At 36.8% G+C, this 22,337-nt stretch overlaps 1 protein-coding gene and 1 long non-coding RNA gene across 8 annotated transcripts in view; both read left to right on the top strand.

Annotated features, from left to right (window-relative positions):
• The window catches only part of LOC121731632 (syntaxin-1A), a 95,518-nt gene that overhangs the window by 59,610 nt on the left and 13,571 nt on the right, over positions 1–22,337 (top strand). For all 7 annotated transcript variants that reach the window (XM_042121172.1, XM_042121175.1, XM_042121176.1 and 4 more), the window contains exon 3: positions 2,980–3,079. In XM_042121172.1, the coding sequence (XP_041977106.1) occupies positions 2,980–3,079 (100 nt within the window). The remainder of the gene's footprint in view (positions 1–2,979; positions 3,080–22,337) is intronic.
• LOC121731635 lies at positions 15,686–17,242 on the top strand. Its single transcript, XR_006036262.1, has 4 exons — positions 15,686–16,088; positions 16,274–16,499; positions 16,749–16,916; positions 17,031–17,242. It is a non-coding gene; the product is annotated as an uncharacterized LOC121731635 (long non-coding RNA).

Consider the following 22,337-nt stretch of genomic DNA (forward strand, 5'->3'; position numbering starts at 1 on the left):
TTCATAATTTAATTATTAAATAAGATATTAACGTTCAAAAACCCAAAAAAATGGCCAGATTTTCCGCTGTGTTCAAACGTCCAGAAAACAGATTTGGCTAGATTATACATAAAAAAGCAAAACATAGGAACACAGCTCAAGCCTTTTTTTAATCTTTAATGAAAAAAGTACATAAATCGGTTAAGTTTTGGAGAAGGAATCAGGGGACAACGAATCGTTGATTTTCTGGATTTTCTGCAGTTGTCTCTATCGCGTTCTGCGGTATAGGCTTGAGGTAAGGGAGACAGCTATAGATATTACACGTACTTTTTTTTCATTTCTCTAGCCCCTGGTGTATCCTCTTAAGATCGCTCGGCGAAATCGATTTGATTACCATGTGATATCTTATGCATACCTACTCAAATAATATAAAGCCTATTGATAGCATCAATAAAGCCTTTCATCAAAAGCATGAATATTATCTGCGCAGCCCGGTATCTGAAATATTAAACGTTTTCCATCAAACCGGGTCAAAAGCACGATGAAGTCCTTCACTCGCCGTAAAAAGGTTGGCGAGAACCCTCGTTGCTACCCGATAAATCAGTGGTACTCAACCTTTTTTTCATACGAGCCACAAACAGGATTTGGTCCTGGTGTCGCGGGACGCAACCAAAATTTTAGGGTTAAAAAAAATAACGTTCTTTAGCGACTTGAAAGTGGAAAATTTTTCACGAATTCACGGTGACTTTGCACTATTTAGCCGGTGGGAATTTACCTAAAAATGGTTTAACTTACCAATGTGGGCCCACCGGGACTTTAATAGTGGGCTACTGATATAGTCCCGCCGCGGCCCGGCGCGCCGGGCCGCAGGTTGAGTATAGCTGCGATAGATCAATAGCCGTAAAGTCGGTGTTTTATGTCAGAGTACACGCTCACAAATAAATAATGATATCTCAGACCGTGTTAATATATCGATCGACCTTGATACTGCCAGATTGTGGGTGGTTTCGGGGATGCTTTGGGTTTGGGAGTTCGTTCAAGTGGTTGGGTTCATTCAGGTCAAGTATCTAATGTAAATGTTTGTAATAAACATTTATACAGATTTGGTTAGGTTTCGATGCAGTCTTGGTGTAAACTACAAAATGTTTTTTTTTTATGTTAAGCTAACGTCGGACGAGTTCTGATTTGTCATTCCAAAAATCACTCATTTTACTGTATAGGATATTAACCATAATATTATGTTTAGCTGTTTAGATCCGGAATGCGTCGAATGTCGAACTGCTCGAAATATCTTAACAGTGGATAAGAATAGCAAAACGGGATACTGGTTGAAAAATTTGCTTTCCTAGCAGTTATCCCTTTAATCCAGTTGGGAGTTGGGACGAATAGATTTTGACGAATTGTTCTGAAACCTCTTCGAGGTTCCCTCAAACTGCGCGGCATTAATCTACAAGTTAAGGCGGCGCTTGCTTTTGGATGTCGGCCAAGCGGCCTCCGGGAGAATTGTATGGTAAATTTTGGTAACCATATTCCTAAATATTTGGGTCGAATTTCAATTCGAGGCTCGACAGTGTCTATAATGTCCTTTCGAGACAATAAAGCGGAATTTATTGGTCTTATGTAAGACAGTGGCCGACTTACAATATCTTTCTCGATCTAGGAAATATGGGATGTTACATAGGTACTACTAAAAACAGTCGAGTTCAGCTCAAGTTGTATGTCTTTATTTTCTAATGTTTAATTTTGTTAGTCTCGCTATAAACTCGAGAATTGCTGAATCGAATTGGCTAATTTTAGTCTTAAAATAATCGTAGAAGCCCAGGAAGTGACGCAAAGTTCTCCAAGACATGATCTAAAATGTTTATGAAGATACAAATTGTGGTCAAATTGTACAATATTAAATTGTTTATCTAAAATCGCTTTTAATTAGTAAAATATCGCATGAATAAACTCGACTTGGGCACTTATAAAAATAGGTCCATATTAAAAATCTAATAACCTAAAAGTCTGAAGGGATCATTACTGAGAAATGGGTCGTGCTCTATATTTACCGCGTAACGTTAATATTGTTTATACAAACTAAGTTTTAGTGAAGGCAACTTGTCCGTTGTTAAAGTTTAATTAAGGCTTATGTTTAAATCGAATGACGAGGCATTATTGTTAACAATCTGTTATTATGACAAAGGGTTCGGGATGTAAAGCGTGACGGACATTGTAAAGCCGTGGAATTTACATAGAAAAGTGGTTAGACAAGGGAAAACCCTAGTGTAACCAAAAGAAAAGATTGTCCGTGAGACATTTATACGGACTTTAATACTTTAATGCTGTTATCATCAAGAGTGATTCAAAAGGAAGTATTTTCTATGCGAAAATAACAATACATCCATAATATTTTAACAAGGGTGAAACCATGAATCCGAGTCTGTTAGTTGTTGTCTGTATAGTGTATAATCAATACGGGTTAAAAGCCGCAGACTTGTAGTTTAATATGCAGCAGCGTCAGCGACAGACAGCTTTTAATTTAATTCCGGAACGGAATTTCGTTTCAGCCCCGGAAAATTACCAGTAGCGAAGTATATTTTGACTATGTACTTATTTCCTTTTACGGAGCGCGAATTATTATTAATAATTTAGGTTTATTTTCTCTCCACAGTGTTAAATGATAGAATTTAAAAATTTTGATTTATCAATCAATAGTCTCGAACTGAAAGATTCCCCTAATTGTATTTTTAGACAACAACCCTGAAATTGAATCTATAAGGTTAATATTATGCTTGCCACACAGAAAGAGATTTGAGCTTTGCCTTAAAGAGCCAAAGTATAATGGTAAAATTGAGACTACAAACTCAAAAATTGTATAATTGGGGTACCTACCTATTAGTTTATTTCTCTCGATTTTTCAATTTTAAGAAGCAAGTGTATATAGCAAAAACCTTCTGAAAATAATCATCAAAGAACAATGGAAATAATCGTCATGCTCACGTGATCGTTTGTTTACAGGTGGAAGAGATACGAGAGATGATAGATAAGATTCAGGCGAACGTCGAGGAGGTGAAGAAAAAGCACAGTGCCATATTGTCAGCGCCCCAGTCAGATGAAAGTAAGTCAATGATTATTTCATTACTTAAGCAAGAAAAAAAGAAAAATGAAAAGTTTGCGAGAGCGTATGTTGCGGCTTCGGATACGGAGTAACTAACGTGTAGAGACGCACGTCAACACAATACGAAACGGCGACAGCAAAAAGAAAAATTCATCCTCCCACTTCATTTCGTATCCGCCGTTCCGTCAAAACATCGCGTCCGACAACGCAACGCTGATGCGTTGTCGGACGCGGTGTTTTGACTTTGATAAGTCGCATACCAACTTGATGATGAACTTGATGGTGCGACTTTGATAAGTCGCATACCAACCGCCTTTGAAAGAAGGATCAGCCCTAGTAGAGAAGTGGCAAGCGATTATCGTAAACGCTAACAAAATGTATGCGATTTGACATAAGTTATCGCTTCGCTAGCGAATACTAATCTCAAATCCCATACATTTTGTGGCGTTGGCGTTGGCGTTTACGATTTTACGATAATCGCTTGACACTAATTGTCTCCAGACCTTGTGCGGACTGCGGATACACCGTCACTTTTGCTCCCTTCTTTCATAAAATATAATGAAAACATGTAAAAGGAACGGGGCGCTGCACATCAACGCAACGATATATTATAAGGTCCTTAAAACATCCGCGAATCATAATAAATTCATTGGCCCTAAGCCGATGTCTGTAAGCGTCGAGTGTAAACTCGTGTCTTCATAAGAATTAGGTACACAGCGCAAAATGAACTTTCAACATTCCTTTGAAATGCGTTAGAACTTAGACGCGTCTTATTTTCGTGTTTATTTCTCCGTACAAATGGTGATTCGCCCTTTGCCGCCCACGTCACGCAAACAATGTGGGTGTTTTACAGAATCTATAAAATGGCGTGGCGTTCGAGTGTCTACAGGATTTGGCGTAGGACGATCATTGCCGTGGCAATGGTGGGCTGATATTTACGTAAACGTTGGGCGGATTCTATACTTAGTTAATCACTTGTAATGATTCAGATTACGAATTCTATTTAATTACTAGCTGTCCCGGGCAAACGTTTCTTTGCCATATAAAGTATTTCGCTCATATTATTTTATTGAAGTGACTAAATAAGTATGTCACCATAACAACGTCCATCGCTATCCCGTCGCCGACAGTCTCGAGTTGTAATAATTTACTATTATTTATTCAACAAATGCACTTATCAATATAATAAGTACCCAGTAGCCGATGCTCAGACCCACTGAATATGCATATAAAATTTGGTTAAAATCAGTAAAGCCGTTTCGGAGGAGTACGAGGCCTAACATTGTGACACGAGAATTTTATATATAAGATTAACAAAACTAAAATTTTAACCTTTCTAGTACCACTAGGTGTGTTAACTGCTACCTAATATGTTTCAGCTTATCGGCTTAGTGATTTAGTTATAGCGAGACTTCTTCGCATTTTCTAGCAACTACTTAAAAGTTCCTAAATATTTTACGGCTTAGTTTTTCTCGCGGATGTATAAGTATAAAATAATTTTTTTAATAATTTTTTTAATATTTAGTACCCGGTTAGGGGTAGAATCTTATAAAATCCTTTTGCGTGCCGACATTAAAATATTGTTATGTGTTTGGTCCATGCGTTGATTCAATTAATCAGAATCAGAAATAAATAGATAAAGCTATTTTGATGATAAAATATTCCACCGAATTATAAATTCGCGAACAAAAGTCGAGATGTTTAAAGATGGTGAGATCTTCGTACCTAAACAAAGACAGCAAGATGAGATATTAGCGTCATTCCACTGTAGCCGGCGATTCGACTGAAAGGGACTTCGGTATTACTGCCATCCATTAAGACCCTTCAGCTATTTGTTATGGAAATAAAAGAGATTTGTGTTGGTTTATTGCTGGCCACAATTATGTGATTATTATGAATACCGTATCGTGTTTAATCTTCCTTGTATTTATTTGGGATCTTTTTATGACAACCGTGAATGTATTTATAACTTTTTAATTCATACAACCAAGTATATGAATCAGGTAACGGAACTGTAGGTACCTACTCTGTTGGGAAGAAAACATGACAACATCCTTACAAGTCAACTAAACTGGATACAGGAATATATACGGTGATCGAACTATCCATGGTTTACTAGATATCGCAGAAGCACGTTGTGCATAATAAAAGGATTTTTTGGACGGGAGACTAGTGACATATTATTCACGAAGGAGATAATATGTCTCCAAAATCTGTCAGACAACTCTTTCGCATTTCTTCTCCTAGGGCTGTTTCAAACAGCAGTTTGTCAACTTATCTGACAGATAAGTATTGGATAGACTATCCGGCACTTATCAGTAAGTTGTGAAACAGGCCCTAAGTCTGTTGTCAAATAGTTACCTAAAAGAGCATGGAAACTACTTTTAACCTTTACCAGATATCGAGCCAACTGGCCTAATTAGTATACGAAGTTACCTGCATCCTCGTTAGCCCGACACCGTCTCTCCCACTTTAATTATTCATCAAACCATTTCCTGATTACCGACCATACCGGACGGTACGGAATAACGGACGGAAATTGGGAAGAATATTAATGCACTCCTTGAAAGCCAGAGGAGTTATCATCCCAATCATCCATATGCCTATAGCAGCTATGGGACTGCTATAAAATTAAACAAATGGGAAGTCTATTAAGTTGTAAAAACGACTTGACGAATATAACATGAACATTTTATTCTAATTTTGCTTTATCCAAGAAATACATAATTTTCAGTAATTTAACAAAATGTTTCGTCGATAGGCTGTACTCGTTTTGGCTCACAATCGAAAAACAACATTCGCGTCTCAAAAGCGCGCCTGTAAATGAAGAAATTTTACAGCTCGGCATCGTGGTAACTTTAAACATTCCATTTCACTTCAAAGGGAACATGTTTTATAAACAACCTCTTTGACTTGTGATAAAAACACTGGCAAAAATCTTTCTTCTAGTGCACCTCTATTTAGAGAGTCCTATTTTCTGCGTACTGTACAGGTTAGGTTTCGTTTAATTTTAAACTACGAATTTTGAGGCACCAGAATTTCTGACAGGTTGGTTATGCTGTTTCGATATCCGCAAAAGCACAAAGTGTTCTATTTGCACTGTGCCTGGACTGGCTGGACGTGTTGGATAGATTCAGATATGGTCACAAAACATGACTTTGAATTTGGGCGGCTTCGAAGTTCGAGATATTCCGATATTTGTAAAGTTATGTCTGTTTGCTGTGAATTCATAAATCCACTATTTTCAAGTCCAAAATTATAATTTGAGATGTCTTAACCAGAGCAGCATACTGCATACTGCATGAAAGAAAAGCAGTGTAATTCAATTTACAAGGAACCTACGAAGATTTGCTGATCATCACTATTCGATTCCATTTGACGCGTATTTGTCGGTCAAATAAAAATGCCTCAAAAATCTTCTGTATTCAATCACTGGCCATTATGAATTGAACAAAAAATTAAACATGATTCAAAGAATGATATTCAGAGTGAAATTGAAGTTCCGTTTAAAGTCGTAGAAACAATGAAAAACTTTCTTGTTCATCATGAAAAATCTTTTCTTTATAACTATGCAATAATACGAGCTTTTTTATTCAAAAAGTACTTTAATCGCATACACGATTATTGTCATCAGCGTGGAAGAATAATTTAAAGTTTTTTTTGATAAAACGATACAAAGTTTAAAGGTCAGCCTTTATCAAAGCATATACGAATTAATTTAGTACGTTTCATGAAAATCTGTCACAACAACACAAAGTATTAAAATCACGAGCCCCAGGGCGAACGGAAAATCATTTTAATTGTGCCCTTTTCATGTAGAGGCAGTGTTCGTGACAGGCGTTCGAGTGGCCGCTGAAAAAGCATCCAATTACCCATCACAATGCTTTCGTGTTGTTTGATTAATATTATCACTGGTGTTTTCAGTGCCTACTTAGGAAATAAGAGGTGGAACACTTGTTTGATTTGATTGTGAATATGAATTACTGTGGTCTAGGGTGTCTGAGTTTTTTGAAAGAAGTGCGATTTGCGAATGTGAATGGCGTTATCGTTTTGATGCTGACGCGAAAAGCGCTTGTGAATAGTTAAACTTCTGTCAAGAAACCACAGAAACACGCAGTATATTATAACATTCGTTTAAACAAGTCCTTTACCTTTTGAATCCTCTTGGGTTGCAGAATTGGAATCTCAACGTCATCACACTACATAACAAACTACAGTAGCATAGTAAAACGTTATGTTTGTGACCACTGTCGAAATTGACCCCTTTCGGTAACCTAGATATTATATTAGGGACGTTTATTATAGGGGTTGGACATTTTGCTGCGTCAGCACACGCGTTTCGGACTGGACATTATATCGGAATATTTGACACGAGTGTTTCCTTATCCGGTCATCTCATAAATCATAGCCCCAGCGGGAAAACGCGGACAGGATGTTACGAATTATAGTTCTGTGAAAAAGTGACTCATGGTATCTCGCAGGAGGTTAAAAAAACTATGTAGTATCATTTGTCCTTTCATGGGACTTAAAGTATCTCCATACCAAATATCACCAAAGTCGTTTCAGTGGTTTGGGCGTAAAGAGGTAACAGACAGACACACTTTCGCATTTATGATATCAGTCCTGCAATTTTAGTTAAAATGACGTGACAACACGCAATGGTCGGCTACAAATTGGTTTTAGTAATGTAATTGTTTCATGCTCGATAACTGCATAGTACACTGTTAGCCCATAGGCCATATTAACTTACATTGATAAGTAAGGATTTAATTGACTTGTAGATTGCAAAAGTAATATTTTATTGCCACGTTTCAGGCCATTTAGCCGAAACTTTTTCGTTTTCGCTTCGTTATAGAATCGCCGATGAAAATGTATGGAATTGACATAAGACGAGTCGAACGTCAACGTCATATTAACGAACATTTTCATCCATCCATCCACCGAATTCCATACATTTTCATCGGCGATTCTATAACGAAGCGAAAACGAAAAGATTTAGGCTCACCCCCCTGGTGTTATAGTTCCAAGTCTGTTTCAAAAGGTAATTTATTTTCATAAAAATGCAGCGCCTTCAGGAATTCTCGCGTCGAGTTCGGCGCAGCTTGAGAAATGATAGTCGCATCAACAAGTGATTGCGGATTTGTGGATTCTATCTTTTTATAGGGAAATTCTTCAGCGAAAGTGGGGTTGTGAGATATGAATATTTCCTGGCTGAATTTAGAAATGTCGATATATTTATTTCCTCGATAAATGTCTCGTGATTTGGAATCTGACGAACGAAATTGAGTGAGCGAGAGTAGGATTCCGAAATTCCTGTAAATGATGAGTTAGATCAGGGTCCCAATTTCTAAGGCTGGCAGCATACACGCGTACATTTTCCGTATGAGACTTCTTGATGTGGAATTTCGAGTTGTAATTCCGTAAGACTAGCGCAAACGTTCGTTTTTATCACGCGCAAACGTGGCGGCCTTCACTTAAAACGTACGTGTGAAATTCTTTCCTTACGGGGAAAAACGAAACGTGTTCCATGGATTCTGATTTCCGAATACGAAAAACGGCAGCCGGCCTTAAACAGCATGTGCACTAGACAGCCTGGCTGCGTTTCCATCAGAGATGTGCAGTTGCGAGGAATGTGTTTTTGAGAACCAATAGAATCGCTTCATTGACGTGAGCTTGCCGTGACATCGCACAGCGCGGCGATGCTATTGGATCTTAAAAACACATTCTTTGCAACACATCTCTGGTGGAAACGCAGTCTATATAACTTCGAAATGTCATTCGAGAAATAAAATTCGGTCTTTGGTAGTATTTTGCAATTAATTCGCGCTCGTGTAGCTGGAGGTCATTTGCAGAGAGTTTAAATCACGGCAATTATCGTGGCGGGCACTATAAGCTACAGTTTCGCGCTCCATTGGGCGTATAACGATAGAAAGGGTTTATCGAGACCGTGAAATGTCGACGCGCTGACCGTACAGAGGTAGTCCCCAAAGATCGATCTATTAAACGACAATATTTGCTCTATAAATAGTTGTTATCTCTATGGCGAACGTATTAGACGTTGATATCTACTCGATATGGGGTCTAGTACTGAATATGGATTTGGTTTTAGTTTATTGGAATGAAAATTAGGATTCAAATAATAATTTTTAAAAAACACATTTCCTTAAGAAAAATGAAAAGGTAGAGCAAGGAGACATCTAACAAGGCAACGCACCTGCTACTTTTCTGATGTTGCGAGTGTCCATGGGCGACTGTAGTCTGTAGTTGCTTTCCATCAGATGACCCGTTTGGTCGTTTGCCCCCCCCCCCTAATTTTATAAAAAAGAAAAATGTCCATACCTTATTATTATTACTATTAGTGTAAACTATTAAATAAAAAATTAACCTTATAAATTGGGAGACGACAAATAATTTTTTGCAACCATTACGACCGTCGCGTTGTAGGCAATCAGGACCCGTACCACGAAACCGTTTTGAGACTCAAAACAATCGAACGAGAATGCCGCGTCCTACTCTAACAAACGTGAAACGACGTTGCTAGAGCAGGACGCAGCATTCTTGTTAGATTGAGTCTCAAAGCAGTTTCGCGGTACGGGCCCAGGTGCGATTGTGATCTTGGCGGGCGCCCCGAAGTCTCCCTGAAAGCTTACGTGCTTAATCTACGATTTATCACGGCGAGGGAACGAATAAAATGTACCTGCGTGACTATATTATACACGACTTGGAAACGCCCGAATACCATGAATTAGCGGCCATTTTTATATACCAGTGATGTAAATGTACGAATGGACCCCTAATTAATCTTCGTATAATTAATGATGATCAAGACCTTTTTTCTAAAGCCTTTCATGAAAGTAAACGATGATTCGCAATTTCCATGGACCCTTGATAAAGTAGCGATTTCATTGCGTTTGTTCGGGAAGTAAGTGAACGTTCTAATAGCTGCAAACCATAAAGTTAATATACCTAGAGGAATAGAGCAACAATCTCGAGCTGTCAAACGAAACCGAAATTGGTTTCATCTGTGTGTAAAAATATGTGTACGTATACACTTACACAAGCATGATTGAACATGATTTCTATGAGATTAAATTGTCAACGTGCGGCACGTGCCGACTGGACGTTAAAAAAAGAGTGCTGCTGTCATGTATCACACGTCTCTTTTTACCACGCATGCTCAAGCCTTTTTTTCTCTATTCCGCTAGGCATATTAACTTTATGCTTCAAACATTGCATCCAACAGAACCCAGTTAATAAACTCTTTTAAATTTATCTTTGAACATTGGAGCCAACAGGACCCAAATTTTGCAGCCCATTAAAGCATTTGGCAACAAAGTTAAACTGTGAAATAAATTTTAACAAAATTCTCGACAGCGCAGCGCGTACAGTACACGCTCCACAACAAGTTTAAAATTAATCGGAATGGAACGCAGCCTGGGATTTAAAGTTTCAACAAACCCATTTTTAGGGCCTGTTTCACCACTTCCTGATAGCCTATCGACCACTTAACTTGACAGATGAAGTATGGAGAATCTGTCAAAAAAGTTGTGAATAGCCTATTCGGCACTTTATCAGAAAGTGGTTAAACAGGCCCTTAGAATTAAATCCGAGGAAGTAAGTTACGCTTTTGATTGGTAACCTTTTGGGCGTTAGTCTGCAATTGCAAATCTTGTGGCGATTTCCAAAGGCACTTTGCAACAATTATATTATATTGTGAGCTTTTGAGATCATGTTGCTTTAGTGACAATTGATTCCCTTACACCGAAATGCCCTTTACTGTGCAGATAAGCTTGTAGACAAACTAGGGCTTTTAAGAAAACTATTAAGGGCCTGTTTCACCACTTTCTGACAAAGTGCCGAATAGGCTATTCACAACTTTTTTGACAGATTCTCCATACTTGATCTGTCAAGTTAATTGGTGGATAGCCTATTCGTCACTTATCAGAAAGTGGTGAAACAGGCCCTAAGAGATTTCAGTTTAATTTGTACAATAATAATAATATCTATGGACGCTTCACACCACGTCAGTCTGGCCCCATGCTAAGTACCTTTTTTTATGAATTAAGGGGGCAAACGAGCAAACGGGTCACCTGATGGAAAGCAACTTCCGTCGCCCATGGACACTCGCAGCATCAGAAGAGCTGCAAGTGCGTTGCCGGCCTTTTAAGAGGGAATAGGGTAATAGGGGAGGGTAGGGAAGGGAAGGGAAGGGAATAGGGGAGGGTAGGGAAGGGAATAGGCTAGGGTATGGAAGGGAATAGGGTAGGGTAGGGAAGGGAATAGGGTAGGGGATTGGGCCTCCGGTAAACTCACTCACTCGGCGAAACACAGCGCAAGCGCTGTTTCACGCTGGTTTTCTGTGAGAACGTGGTATTTCTCCGGTCGAGCCGGCCCATTCGTGTCGAAGCATGGCTGTCCCACATATACCTGAAGGACTTGTGTTACAGGTACCAGACAACGGAAATAAATTTAATACTGTTATACTATACATACATATATTTAAGATTTTTATTATATCATACACATATTTAATACACATCTATGACCCAGGAACATTGAAAAACTTTTTGTTCCGTCGGCGGGATTCGAACCCGCGACCCCCGGCTTGAGTTGCCACACACTCTAAAGGTGGCTTTCGGATCTTTGCCGCGAGCGACCGCGACCGGTGAAAATTCAAATAAAATGCTACTTTATGACATAGAATATAAGCGTCATTTTCTACTGACATTTTGGTGGCGACCCACGCTGCCGCCGGCGGCGGCGTAAAAGCTAGTTGGTAGAGTCGTTCAAAAGTCGTCCATTTAGGAGCTACGTTAGAAGGACTTCCTTTTCACGTTTGATTTAGAAAGAATCTGATGATCTACATTCTACGACAATAATTACCTGCTGTATTTTATTCATCATCTGATGGCTGAGAAATGATGAATGTTTAAAAGCACATACATACTACGCGCTGTTATTCGGATACATTAAGTTAGAAAACTCATCTCGCTCCACTCGCGGCATAATTACGCCCTCGCCAGTGTGACCTGCTTTCAAAGATGCATGCCCCAATATAAATAACAATACAACAACACAAGCATGTAAAGTTATACTACAGTTTGTTCAAAAGTTCAATAGAGCTATTTCAGTATTTTTAACGTGAAAAGCATAATTTCGTAATCATTTTATACTCTACAAGTTCTCTACGTTTTCGTTCAAGAGTTTAGTAGAGCTATTCCGCCGATTTCTTAATGTGGAAAGCATAATTTCGTAATCTCTTCATCAGTTATCCTCAACACCGCTGCGTGCGGCCCGCCGGGACTTTATTTGTTGCCCGCGTGATGATTTTGAAATTCACCCCCACCGTCAAAGTGTAAAGTCGCCGTGAAAGTCGTTTCCACTTTTAAATCTAAAAATATAAAAAAATGTTTGTTGCGGCCCGCGACACCAAGACCAAAACATGTTTGTGGCCCGCATGAAAAAAAGGTTGGGGACCACTGCTCTACATAATATTATGTAGCACTCTACAAGTTCCCTACGTTTTCGTAGCAAATGCTACGTTGTAGCCCCTTCGTAGCCCCTTCGTAGATTTATTTCCCTGGAGGTCCGTTAAAATGATTTCTTGATCTGCCCTTATATTAAGCACTCTAAACAGTACTTCGATTCTACTTTTTAATCTATTATTAACACATCTTCGATATGGCTTGGATGCAGTCCTATAAATATTAACATAAAAATCAATGTCAAATCAAAGTGAGGGCTTAGCGATAGGTCAAAAGTCTAAAAAATCTGCTGCAGCTATATTAAGGCCATCCCCTGAGCAAACGACCTTGTTGACCATACGTTTGCTGCGTTGCCGAGATCGCACCAAAATCCTATTTTTTTTTACTTATCTTAGTTCAAAATTGACCTAAAAAAATCCAAATGGCTAATATACATATAGTTAATGAAATGGTCGATCTATTGGCGTGTGTTTCAAATAGGGTTGCTGAGGATTCCTCTTCCGCTTCCTCATAATGAGGAAGTTCCGCAATATTTTGGGTTCCTAGACCGCTACCGCATCCTCATAAATAAAAATTAAAAAATCCTCTTCCGCTATCGCTTCCTCAAAATTTAAGAGAAATTTATGAGGAATTTCACTGCGCATGCGCGTCGCGAATCCAATCATGGCAACGCACACGCCAGAGCCAGAGAATTGTATCATTCACTCATCTTTTTTTTTGTGTGCGTTGTTGTGTATGTTTAGTTTGGGAAAATTAAGGAATTCAGACCGAATAATTCGTGTAGTTTTGAAAGTTGGTACAGTTGTTCCTAAAGGTGTCCAGATGAATATACTAAAAGTCTCCGATTACTTAAAAACTACATCTGCTGGAATAGCTTTAGCTGTTCTATATATATATATATATATATATATATATATATATATATATATATATATATATATATATATATATATATATATATATATATATATCAGACTTAGATGAATTTAGTATAAAGATGCTCTAAGTCCCGGACAAGGACGTAGGATTTCCGATTTACAGCTAATGTCACAACTGCGGCGAACCCTCTACATAAATCATAACCATCTTCCCAATGTAACACATGTTTTTATTATATGAGAATATTAACGAAGATCAGAATATATAATATGAGAATATATGCTTTTTACTTTGTTATCAAGTTCTGCGAGCTGTCTCCCTTGAAACACAAAACACAATATGTTACAATGTTGGGACATACTCGTCACTCGTGAATTCCTTCTGAGCTAGATAAGAATAATACTTGGGTATTTTCAAAATATTTCAGAAGCAAGGTATAGGTTTCAAAATAAAAACTAGCTTAATACTTTGCGCTTATGACGTCTCGAACCCATCCCATGTTGTTGATTCGTTCCGAAATATTACGCAGGTGCATTGTCGTTTTTAAGACATTTTTTGGATGTCATGTTTTAAGGCACACTTGGCTCACCAGTGAAACACCAATACAATATGGCATCAGATATGTCGCAGTCATATGGTTAAATAATATGCTATCTGATTGAATGACTAGCGAATTCATTGAATGAAACCATTTATTTTACTGTAGACTTGACGAGTTGGCCTTTAGTCATTAAATTAAATGGGTTTCATTCAATGCTAGCCATTCAATCAAATAGCAGATTTAACCAGATGACTGCGACAGATACATGACGTCTTAAGCACAATAGACATAACGACCAGTAGTTCGACTGCAAAGAGACGGACAGGTTTCAATATCTGTCAAATTCGTCGGGTTTCACTAGGATTATGAACGGAATGTGCCTCGCGCTGGCTGATATAATCTATTTTTAAATATTTAAAATAAAGATTTCAAAATTGGATTCTGACAATTTTAATCGCATGTGCCAAAACACAAACAACAATACGACCAAAGAGGAACACGTCCAGCCAGAGTTGGGCAAAAAGTAATTAGATTAACGATTACATAATTACAAATACATTGTAGTTGTTAATCTGATTACAAAATAATCAGATTGATGAAGTAATTGTGCACCTGAAATTAACCAGTAGTTGATTCGAATGTAATTGGAATAAATTTTATTCTAATTACAATATAATCAGATTCCTTTAAATTTAAATACATGGAATTACTTTTTTTTTTCATAATGATAAGTCCTAGACCCTAGTTTAACGTCGGTGTATCCTGGATTGACAGTTCACAATAGGACTTCCCATTTCGTAAAATAATCACAAATATTACATAACTCAGAAATAATACTTATAAACTAATTTTTTTTTTATGAAATAAGGGGGCAAACGGGTCACCTGATGGAAAGCAACTTCCATCGCCCATGGACACTCGCAGCATCAGAAGAGCTACAGGTGCGTTTCCGGCCTTTTGAGGGAATAGGGTAATAGGGGAGGGTAGGGATGGGAAGGAAAGGGAATAGGGGAGGGTAGGGAAGGGAATAGGGTAGGGAATTGGGCCTCCGGTAAACTCACTCACTTGGCGAAACACAGCGTAAGCGCTGTTTCACGCCGGTTTTCTGTGAGAACGTGGTATTTCTCCGGTCGAGCCGGCCCATCCGTGCCGAAGCATGGCTCTCTCACGTAAATTTAAATTGTGGTTCGAATAAAGGTGAATGGCAGGATCCATACAGCATAATTTTGTTGTTGTTTTTCAACAGAATTTTTACTATGTAAACACAACAGAATTTTTATTATGGCAATTAGACTATCTATTTTGATAAACTTATCTAAATAGGTATTTATAATGTAGATCTATCAGGATCTGATGGCGATTTTTAGCAGCAGATTATCAAAAAATATCCTTGATCATTAGATAGTTTTTTATATTTGCATGTTTCACACACAGAATCAGGCGCTATAAGAACCCCGGTATTGCTAGAGTCAATACTCAATTTACTTTCTCACTTTTTGCTATCAGATTCTGGTAGACCTATCATTTTATGTTATATTTTTTTAATGTTGCCATAAGTAAAATACTTAATAAATACTAAAGTTATTATAGAAACGTTTATTATGAATTATTATTAAACTCTTATTTACTTATATCTCATAATGAAAAGAATATATTACATAAAATCACATTACATTGTACATATTATAAATGTATATTTTGTTCTAATTTTTTCCATCGATATTTTTTCTTGTCATGGCAATCAGTTAAAGAGGCCATTTATAAAGAAGAAGAAGAAGACAGATGAAGAAAATCATTAGAAAATCTCAAATCTCAATAGGTACCTAATCCACTAATCTCAACTTGAACCAAAGATTATGAAACCCGCGGTAGTAATTATTATAATATTATTATCTTTGTATGAAACTAATAATCAACATCCAACACAATCAACGGTAGCAGCATGTACCTATTAATTTGTTTGGGTAGCAGTTGTGAGTTGTGACTTGTGTTTGTCAGTTATTTTCTGTTGTTTTCAAATTGAGAACTGAGAAGGCCTGCTTTATGCGACGAGAGTAAAGATCTTGTGAATATTAATCGACTGTGGATATATCTTGGATATTATGTAAGTAGTTTACTTCAAATAATATATTTTACGTGTTAGCCTAACCATGAACTTTTATTAAATTTTAAGTGTTGAAATGTTTTCCTTTCATTTTAAACCATGAAACTAATCTAGCAAAGTACCTATTATTAAGGAAAAAGTATGGAATAATTAACAATACTTCTAATCACTATCATTATTTCCAGATTACACCTACTGATCATATTTGCCATGCATGCTGGCAACTTGCGTATCATGCATCTACTGAAAATATGTCCAGCAGCAGCAGCGGTTGGCCATCATAATATCTGTGTTGTATCATGTGGATTATCCATAGTAATAGCAAATCGATGTAGAATTTTAATTGAAGGGACAAATGAAGAACAACAAAGAGTGGCTTCTATAGTATCTTCTTGGATTCAAGCACGAGAGGTAAACAAACATCCAAACAAATCTTTATTTTCACATAAAAAATTTACAGGATATTCTTACACAATCACTGATCTCCATACTAGGATTCCCTGTGTTGTGGAGACCAGTAAGGTATTAAAATAAATTTATATGTAGTACCATCACTAGTGTTTCTTAATTCATTATTGCAGTAGGAAATAAAGTAATTTATTTCCTCAGCGTGATACCGGATTCATGGCAAGCTTTTCTCTAATTATATTTTTATTTTAGCTTTGGTCTCAAGATGAAAAACCAGAATAGTCCAAGTAATTGAGGACTTTCAACCTGAATATATGGAATCAGCTTTAATGTGTACTGTATGTGGCCAGTCTGGACACCATAACTTCAGACTTAGAGTGGAATCCTGAAAACATTACTCGTTTGCTGGAGCAACAAGAGGTATATAGTTTAAACTCTAATCTAATAATCAAATTAACATATGTCAGTGTTTAATTTGTTTTTTACTATTGTTGTTTTGATATCTGTCCATCTCATCAAATGATTTATTTACAGATGTCATCTTTGAATGAAGTTTCTGGAGTTTGTTGGAACCAATCTCGAGACATAAGGTCAGATATTCCAGAAGCTGATGAAAGATCCCAACAAAATATAGTGTTGTTCAATATAAAAAGAGCAGCTGAAACACCAGGACATTGCGTTTTTCAAGAATGCATGAATCCTGAGCAAAATGTTGTGCCTCGAGTTGCCTGTGCCTGTGTTGTGTTGTTGTGGTTTAAGCTAAAAAAAGTCCTGCCTTTTAAATGCCAACAAAATAAGTTTTTCCAGAAGGAAAAACTTATTTTGTATTTATTGTAACAGAAAGAAACATGAATGGTCAGGTCGCTATCAAAAGCTATTGCATTGTAGGCTTAAGAACAGTGGGATGCTGCTCACATGTTTATGAGCATCATTTGGTACCTAAGCTATGCTCGCCATGAGGGTACTCCTGCCCCTGCCCCTATCTTAGATAAATATAATTGTAATAAGAATAATTATGAAGTTATAAATTATGATAAATTTTTCTTAAAAAAAGTGTTGTTTTATTACCCGTGTATGTATTACTTATATCTTAATGCCTGCACCCGAACCTTTTGTAATCTACAAACGTAGCGTACAAGCACAAAACAGCATAATATGATTATAGGTAAGGAAATGCTTAAGCAGCTCCGTAGTCTACAAAAATTATTATGAATGCCTTGCCGAGCTTAAAGAGTATGATCTAAAAACAAAGGGATTATGGTGTCCTGCAGACCAAGAGGAAATTTTGTGTTCAGCTGTCACTTAACATACAAAACACAACAGCTGAAGCTGTCATTTAACACTATTTTTATGAGAGTGTAGTATTTCCCCGGTTACCGCTGTCCATTTTGACTGCAGGTCTAGCAGCTTGGCACTACCACTATTAAACTTCATAATTAAGTATTGAATTGTTGCACTATGCTTTTATACTGTACCCACGGACCTAAAATTTTTACGTCCGTGACTGTACCTAAAGGTATGTCCAAGTTCATCCCACTGAGTGGATACCATCCTCATCTCAAATTATCTTCGGACTGTTATTATGTAGAACGGTAAAAATATATAAAGTAGGTACGTTGAATTTATGAATATACTTAGTTATTTTTAAAACATTAATTATTTACGTTTTTACGAAAACTATAAGTACTGATACACACTGTAGGTCAATAATGTTTTTTTTTAATAATATTGTAATGAGTATATAATATAATTAGGTAAGTAAGTATAAGTAATAATATCATAGCTGTAGGTAGGTACATAACCTCAAAATTTCAAACAAAACTGGCTACCTATTACTTTTATGTCCCAAGTTTTAAAATCTATACTTAAAGTATTTAATTAAGTATACTTACTTATTAGGTATAAATTATAAATACGAAAGTGTGTCTGTCTGTCGTTCTATCTGTCTGACCTCTTCACGCCTAAACCACAGAAAGAAAAGGCTTTTTCTTGGTAAAGTAAATGTTTTTATTTTTCTTAGAGAATGTCATACTTCATGTTGTATTACTTATTTGTATGATATTATAAATTATTATTTACATTTTCCACTTCTTGTATCGATCTGATGGGCATATTTAATGCTTTATTTACCTACAGTAATTCCCTAAAAATAATACCTCTAGCACGGACGTAAAAAAAATAACCTCTAGATAGTAGATACAGTAGTACAGTACTCTGTTTTTAACTCCTGACAGTTGACACTGTAATAATATTAGAGTAATTAGTCGAAACCAAAGTATTCAATTACAAAAGAACTTAATTTCAAATTAATTAGATTTCTTTGAAATTGGATTACATAGGAATCAATTGCTTTGTGTAATTCTATATTTAAATTTGAAAATATTTGAATTACAATGTAATTAGAATAAAATGTATTCTAATTACTTTGCAATTAGATTGATAATTAGATTAACCAGTATTTCCATTATGCCCAACTCTGCGTCCAGCGAATATGTCATAGTTTTAAATTCGTAGGTAACAAGTTAACAACCCTAGCGACGATTTTCGTCATAATACGTCAAATTTAAAAATTTCAACATCAGTTCTAAGTTGGCATACTCTATCATTCTGTCTACTCTGTCTTAAGCACTGGCCAGTATGCTAGGTATTTCTTCAGAACCTAGGCCTTGTTTCGACAATGCGATGCCACGAACATTGAATTTTATAAATGAAACAACTAAAGTAGTATCCCATTTTAATGACGTTACTTTTAATTATCATTCCGAGCTACGGCTACGGATTGGTAAAGAAGCCTTCCAAGTTCGTATCGATTGCATGCATTATTCATTTTATGCCGGTAATTGTATAACTAGAGAAAATTATAAAATTCTTTGGAAATACACGAGCGCTGGGTTTATTGATTGTACTATACTTTATATCAAGGGTTTGTGATACTGCAGTAACTACCTACATCAAAAGGATCTGATAACTATAATATGCTAAGGGCCTTTTTCACCACTTCCCGATAAGGCTATCCACCAATTAACTTGACAGATCAAGTATGGAGAATCTGTCAAAAAAGTTGTGAATAGCCTGTGGCGGTACCCACAATTCGCCTAACATTCCTGCATCGCGCTATCGAAGTTTCGGAGAACGGCAAGATATACACAACGTCTGAAATGACGTCAGTGAGCTTCGGCCTGACCGAGTACGCTACCTCGCTCGGTCGGAAGATCTTCCTCTTCGGCCGCCACTAACAACCTTAAATTCTTGACCCCGACGTGATACATTTAAGCTGTCGTACATATACCGACGTGCTCAGAAAACTTCGATAGCGATAGATTTATCAGAAAGTGGAGAAACAGGCCCTTATAATGCAGTTAAAGTTGGTTTTATATAGTACCAGCGGGGCTAAAATGGTCACATTTAGCAATTTCTCTCAATCAATTCAGCAAATGAATTGTCAAAACTGTCAAACTGACAAATGTCAAATCAGTACAAAAATACAGAAATGAATTGCAAGCAGAGTTGCATTTTGCGATTTTAGAAAAATGAATCATATTATGATTCATATCATGATTCTTCAAAGCGACCATTTTAGCCCCTCAGATGACATCTGCAACTCTGCTCCGCCGGAATACGTTTATCGCGCGAACATTACATTTTTCAGCTACAATGTACTTTCGCGTCTCTCAAACTATATCCATACTAAATTTCATCTAAATTGGTTCAGCCGTGTAAGCGGGAAGAGGTAACAGACATAGAGACTATCTATATCTATTCAGGATGTAATTTAGAGATTTAGGTAGGCGTTTGCATGAAGATGATAATGGTAAAACTTTACAAACTTGGAACTCATCAAACAGTTCATCAATCATTCGAGCAGTTGATATTAATAGTTTGTTATCTACTCCAAAATTAAACTAACAAGCAAATAAATCCAAAATAAAAAGAAGTGGTAATTAAAAAAATAAAAATATATAGACACGTGGGTGGACACGTGTGTCGGGTACAACCTTTGTCGCGACAAAAGAAATAAATGGTGCCCTGAATAAATTTTTATGAAAGTAAATTGATTTTCTAAGAACGGGAGCGGAGGAGGTCGATTCAAAAGATAAGCGTATCCGTTTTATCCGTATGACGTATAAGGACCCTAGTATCGTCTTAGAATTTATATAATAACTGATTATTAAATGTTATCAGAAGAAGCGTCTGGTCTAGTCTGCGAAATTAAATAATCATGGCGTATTATTTATCGTTTCGTTAGAAGAATGGAACTTGTGTTGTCGCGTTTTTCCCGGAGACGTGTTATACGATTTTGACCCAAATATTATGTTTGTTCTGCCTCTGTTTATAAATGAAATACCTTTTGTACTATCAGAGAAATTCATTCATAAGCAGACGTCGGACTTTCGTAATTTGGTTGGCTTGTAAACTCAACTTCTCATTAGGTTGAACACTGTACTCAACTACATACAATGCCAATGTACGGTTCCCGGGAAATTCTTTTTGACGCGGGCGAAGCCGCGCAGGAACCTTCGTTGCAAATAGTGAATGTCCATTGAACCAACAACATATGAAACAGTATTTAAATATACATGGAATTAATTTAGGGTTTGCTACTTTACCGGTAGTCTACCGAATACTCGCTCTTAGTCTATGTGTCTGTCGGTTTATAAAAGAGATTAACGTTCAAGGATAACATCTCTATATTATCAGTCCTGAAATTACCATGAAATCCCCAGAAATTGGCCTGACCAAATCACGTTTTTATCGCCAAGTGAATTTCATCATCTTGGAACTAATACCGTCCCCTTAACTACTAATTGTATCACTCCGTGGAACATTCTGGATCCGAGTAACTGTCTTTATTATCGCAGTGATTACAACTTTGGAAGAACATTGTTGTATTGTATACTTGCGAACTTGCTTCTCTGTCGTGTTTGATGTTTATCGAGATTGCTATTGTACCATCGAGGAAGTTGATTCCTATGCAATTGACAGACCAACGTTATTTGGTCGAAAATGTCAATTCAATGTTAATTGTGATCTGTCACCTGGTTTTGACGTAACGCAACCAAACTACTTAGGTCCCCGATTTGCATAGGAATCAACTTCTCTGATAGTACATACCTTCGAAAAATATACTGGATGCATTGGAAGATTCAAGTTTATATTTTAGAATCTTTATTTTACGCGATCTCAGCGCTCTACAACTTCATAGTTTTTACATATGTCTATAAAATTCAGGTTTTCATTATCTTCAAATGTAATTTTCATTATTAATTTTATGTTATTTTTAATCCTTACCAGTATTTATAAGGATATATTCTATGCCATCATTTACAAGTTTTTTGAAGTCATTGACTCCAGTTTTTATATCGTAGGTACTCGTGATGTTTTACTTCACTATCAATATTCAGTGTTTTATGCGTCTATGGTTTATCCAAATTGTTGTTATTGCTTGACTATTATCCATATTAATATTATAAATGCGAAAGTGTGTCTGTCTGTCTGTCTATTACCTCTTCACGTCCTAACCGCTGAGCTGATTTTGCTGAAATTTGGTATGGAGATACTTTAAGTCCCGGGAAAGGACATAGGATACTTTTTATCCCGGAAAAATGTACGGTATAAACGAATTGACTCAACGGAGTTTCGGGCGTCATCTAGTCTGGTATAACATTACACCGTAAAATTTGAAGATCTCAATCTTACCGGTGTAGGTAATCGCTAATTGAGGTGAAATTCATGGGGTGTTAGGCATTTGTTCTACAAAGGGTAGTGTTAAGTAATGCTTTGTTATAAACAATGCAAAACACGGGTCAATAGACATCTCTTTTCTTTGTTATTTAAAATATT

This window comes from Aricia agestis, chromosome 11 (genome assembly GCF_905147365.1).
Source record: "Aricia agestis chromosome 11, ilAriAges1.1, whole genome shotgun sequence".
In the NCBI taxonomy this organism is placed as follows: Eukaryota; Metazoa; Arthropoda; class Insecta; order Lepidoptera; family Lycaenidae; genus Aricia; species Aricia agestis.